At 51.4% G+C, this 5,000-nt stretch overlaps 1 protein-coding gene across 1 annotated transcript in view; it reads right to left on the minus strand.

Annotated features, from left to right (window-relative positions):
- Positions 1 to 2,047: 2,047 nt before the first annotated feature.
- LOC310772179 (uncharacterized protein) overlaps positions 2,048 to 5,000 on the minus strand; it is a gene marked incomplete at both ends in the record, with an annotated part of 11,697 nt that continues 8,744 nt past the window's right edge. Inside the window, 2 exons of the mRNA XM_083664618.1 lie at positions 2,048 to 2,852; positions 3,601 to 3,980. Of these exons, the coding sequence (XP_083520744.1) occupies positions 2,048 to 2,852; positions 3,601 to 3,980 (1,185 nt within the window). The remainder of the gene's footprint in view (positions 2,853 to 3,600; positions 3,981 to 5,000) is intronic.

Below are 5,000 nucleotides of genomic sequence, written 5' to 3' on the forward strand. Positions count from 1 at the left end.
GGATGAGAGAGGAGAGGAGGGATGGAGGGATGAGAAGTACGGAAAAGGTGGAAGGAGAGATAAGAGAGGAGGGGAACAGGGGGATGAATAGGGGGGACAAAGGCAAGTGGTTAACACAGTCAGACAGTCTGCTCGGCCGAGCATGAAATCTAGACATATTTTAGACAACTATACAAAAGCAAAGCCATCTGTATCACTTCCTCATGTTTTATGTATCTCTGCAAAATGCACACGGTGTTTTACGCATTCATGTTATTTCTCTCAATGTTTTCAGGGATTAAACACGATCAAACGTGTGAGAAATGATCGCTTTTTTTTGTATTTATTATTATTACCACGTTAAACAAATGAACAAATATGCACCCATTTATCCTGTCGTTGCGGTTTCATCATTTTAAATCCCCCTCGCTACACTACTTCTTCCGGATGCCGGTGCCAGAAGAAGAACAGTGAAGTCAATCACCACGCCACTATCATTGACACACAATTAAAGAGCGCTCTATCCTCTCCTCCGCCCCCTAGTGGAGGTATCGATATCGCATGGGGGGCGGGGGGTGGGGGGAAGGGGCGAGGGGGGAGGGGCTTGTTGCGCGATGCTCCGTTGGCCTTCAAATTGAATGCTAACGAGACGTGCAGCACCTAATTAGTGTTGAGCAGAACAGGAGCGTCGCCACAGGAGGGAGCAGGGAGGCCAAGGAGAGGGCAGCACCGCCACGGCAGCAGCAGCACGTCATCATCTTACTATAGTGCTGCTCTACAGTGTGAGGAGGAGCATGACAAGTGGGCAAGGTGCCAGCCGCCAAACACACGCGTAAACAAGCACTTCAGCGCTGATTGTGTGGAACCGCTCGCAGCTCCCTCTTCTCTCTCTCTCTCTCTCGCGCCGTTCTTGCTCTCTCTTCCTATGTCTCTCGCCCCCGAGTTGTCGTCACTCTCTCGTGTTCCTGCTCGAGCACTTCGTCCCTCCCCTCCCTCTTCTTGGAAGTCTACGGAGGCGGGGCCACTTCATCATCTTCGTCGGAGCGAATGGGGAGCGGATGATTCTAAAGAGAGCTCCGTGACTCATCGCTGTTTATTTGGTACACGGTGTTTGTTTGTACCAATGTGCTCTGATATGACACACTGTCCTCTTCCAAACATGATGTCAATGTGACACACTGTCTCCCACACATGATGTCCAGGATGTGACTCCATTGGTTTAGTGTCTGTTTTATATGTATTTCATACATTTCATACACGGTGCAAATCAATTTGTGAGTGAAATCATACTGTCAAATTATACTGTCGTCAACCTAATTGCCAGAATAGAACGTTTGTATTTGATGTTGGTGAAATCAGGGATACTGTACGTACAACGTGAATTTGAAACAAAACGTTGACATCACTTTACATGTCTGCAAACCTCGGCCAGTAGAATCGCAACGTCAATTTGAGACAGGAAATAACAAATAACAGAAATTTGCGGTTGAAATGCCGACTTTGAACACGCCGAGGACAAAGCGTTGACGCCCGCCATGCACGCCGACCACAGCGCCCTTAGTGGTCACCGTGTGCACTACAGAAACGTACAATGCCAACATTTTTATTCTGGGACGACCAGGCTGACTCTGTACTTGCACATGCTGTTCTCTAAGCCAGGGGTTCCCAACCTTTTTTGTGCCGCGGACCGGTTGTCAATTTTAATAAGAAAAAAAAAAGAAAAATGTAATATAGGCTATAATATCATAGGCTGTGTGGTAGTTGAAACATAGTTTCAAGTTGACGTTTATTTATGTTTGTAGTTTGTAAAAAAAGAAATTGTAAAAAAAAAAAAGAAAAAAAAAAAAGAAAATGGACCGGGCTCGCGGCCCGGTACCAAATTCGTTGCGGCCCGGTATCGGGCCGCGGTACCGGTCCGCGGCCCGGTGGTTGGGAACCACTGCTCTAAGCTGCGTGTACCCCACTATGGTCAAATGCATCAGTTTTGTGTAAAAACTCTATATTCAAATGCTATATTTAAACACAGTAGATGTTAGGACTCCTGCTGACTTTCTGTAACCTCTCCTACCTTTGCTGAAGTAGCTCTTGCGCATGGCGTCCAGGTGCTTGGGCCTGTCGTCCATGGTGAAGTACCGCTGGTGGTGGAGGTCCGGCGAGCGGAGCAGCTCCCTGGGCCCGGCCGGCTTCACCTGCTCGGCCTTCAGGGCGATGGCCTGCTCCAGCAGCCCCAGGTTCCCCCGCGTCATGTCCAGCATCTCCGACTCGTCCGTCACCGTGGAGCGCTGCGAGAGGCTGTCCTCCTCGTCGTCGTCGTCGTCGTCGTCGCGCTCGTCGTCGCCGTCGTCGTCGTCGAACTCCTTCTCCTCGGAGCGGTCGGAGCGCACCTCGATGACGTCGCCCGAGGCCGAGGCCGAGGACCGCGGCGGCTTGTTGTGGAGCTTGTAGCTGTCCCCCCCGCCCCGCGGCACGGGGAAGTAGCCCTCCAGAGGGCTGGTCCGGTGGGAGCCGTAGCTTAGAGGAGGGGGGCTGGTCTTGTAGTGCTGCTGCTGCTGGAGCGGACTGGCTGTGTGGATTGGGTTGTACCTGTGGAGCGGACTGGCTCTGTTGGCGCCGTAGTGGTCCAGAGGGCTGACCCCCCGGTGGTGGTGGTCCTCCGTCTTTATGTGCGTTCCCTGAGCTGCTGCGGTGCTGGTGATGGTGCGGACGGCCGTGGGCGCGTCAGGAGCGGGCAGAACCCGGTTCACCTCCTGCTCGTGCTCTTCCTCCTCCTCATCCTCCTCCTCCTCTTCGTCGTCTGGGATGTCCTGTCTCTGCTGTGCTGGCACTCCCATCTCTTCCTCCTCATCTCCCTCCTCGTCATCCTCTTCCTTGATCTGTTGAGTAAAAAAGTAACGTAGTACTTTTCATATTCTTTACTCGAGTATATTTTTGAGTCAGTACTTTTTACTTCACTGCATGTGTCCACTTTGGGACAGAATATCGGGAAATGGAGAAAGAGAGGTGAGGGAGAGAGGGGTAGAAAGGAAGAGACTGAGAGAGAGCAGGAGATTGTTCATATCTCAATTGTATTCACCTTATGTAGAAGACACAGTCTGGCTTGAGAGAACAACAGGAAGTGTAAACACAATCGGAAGTTCTTGAATGTGTTTACACTTCCTGTGACTCATAAACCTAGTCTGACTCATAATGTGAGTCAAACTAGGTTTGACCAGGTGAGTCAGACTAGTTTGAGCAGGTAAAACAGCCGGCATTTTTGAACAGGAAGTCGTGACACAATGGTTCAAGTGGGCGGGGCTACATAAGGTGAATATGCTATCCTTATTTGTTTGATTAGCCTACCTGCTCTACTTCATAAAAAAGTGTAGTTTTTTCCCTATTTCTTTGCACTGGCTCGCACACAAACATACTAAAAATGGGATGTAACTTGTACTTTGAGCAACTTATTAACCAGTCCTTTTTTTTACTTTATAAAATGGTAATTTTCACTTTTACTTGAGTCATTGTTTATGGTAGTAATTGCACTTTTCCTTGAGTATAGATTGTCAGTACTCTACCCACCACTGTCTGTCGATGACGGGCCTCTTCAGTGAGATACTGGTGGTTCAAGCTCTCCTCTCTCACAAGCTGGCTCCTATGTTCACAATCATCTTCCTCCTCCTCCTCCAGCTCCTCCTCTTCAGCTGGCTCCTGCAGAACAGACTCCTCCCCCACGGCTTCTTCACCTCTGCCTCCCACCTCCTCCTCTTCCTCCTCGTTCACGCCCCCCTCCCGCTCTCCTCGCTCCTCGTCACCCCGTTCGGCTGCCACGGCGACATCCTCCTCTGTCTCCATGGCGACGGCCCGCTGACTGGCGTCCGCGTCGGAGACGCGTCCGAGGTGCAGGAGAGAGTCGGCCACCTCCTCCGCCCGCCGACAGGGAGACTGCGCCCTGCCCTCCTCGGCAGCAGGGGGCGCCGCTGCTGCGAGCTCGGGCTCCGCCGGCGCCGGCGTGTACTCCTCCTCTGTGGACGTACAGTAAAGACGAGGAGGTCAGAGCGGTGACACGGAGCAGAGACAGTGAGTCACGCAGTGAGCTAAAAGCTGTTGTCAGCAGTGTCTCTGGTTTCACTGTCATCACCTTCCTGCCTGCCCAGTCACGGCTACACGTAAGCTAACGATGAGACGCGGCCTGCTGCTGTGACAGCTTTCATCTTAAATATTATCTCAAATATTTCTTTATTCTTTATTTTTTGGGTTAGGGTTTTTTTTCTTTTTCTTTTTGTTTTTCTCCCCAACTGTACTTGGCCAATCCCCCTTGCTGTGCCGGGCATTGCTCCACCCCCTCTGCTGATCTGGGGAGAATTGTAGACTAGCACCATGCTTCCTTCGATACACGTGCAGTCGTCAAGGCCGCTTCTTTTCACCTGACAGCGAGGAGGACGTGGCAGCACGTGGGAGGATCACGCTAGCCCCCCCCCCCCCCCCCCAGTTCCCCTCCACCGAACAGGTGCACCCACCGACCAGAGGAGGCGCTAGTGCAGCGACTAGACTTGCTTTGACCTCTACACTACCCAGACGCCCACAAAACTACACTACCCAGACGCCCACAAAACTACACTACCCAGACGCCCACAAAACTACACTACCCAGACGCCCACAAAACTACACTACCCAGACACCCCCAAAACTACACTACCCAGATGCCCACAAAACTACACTACCCAGACACCCCCAAAACTACACTACCCAGACACCCCCAAAACTACACTACCCGGACGGGCCCATGTCAAATATTTCAGTGGTTTTTGTTTTGTAGGGCAACTATAAAGTGGATGAAGATGGGGGCCACCTCACCTCTCTGAGATCTCATTGTATATCTCTGCCTTCGCGCGCGTGGCTGAAACTGATGTTTCAGCAGTAGACATAAAGCGAGCCTAGCAAAGCTGCTGACACAAAAAGAAACGCCCGAAAGTTCAGCTGTGCGAAAGTTTTTCCTCGCCAACAAAGGTGACCGTCGTTAATGTGATTTGTCTCGGGCCATA

The sequence above is a fragment of the Poromitra crassiceps genome, assembly GCF_964638095.1.
Source record: "Poromitra crassiceps genome assembly, contig: HAP1_SCAFFOLD_2192, whole genome shotgun sequence".
Lineage (NCBI taxonomy): Eukaryota > Metazoa > Chordata > Actinopteri > Beryciformes > Melamphaidae > Poromitra > Poromitra crassiceps.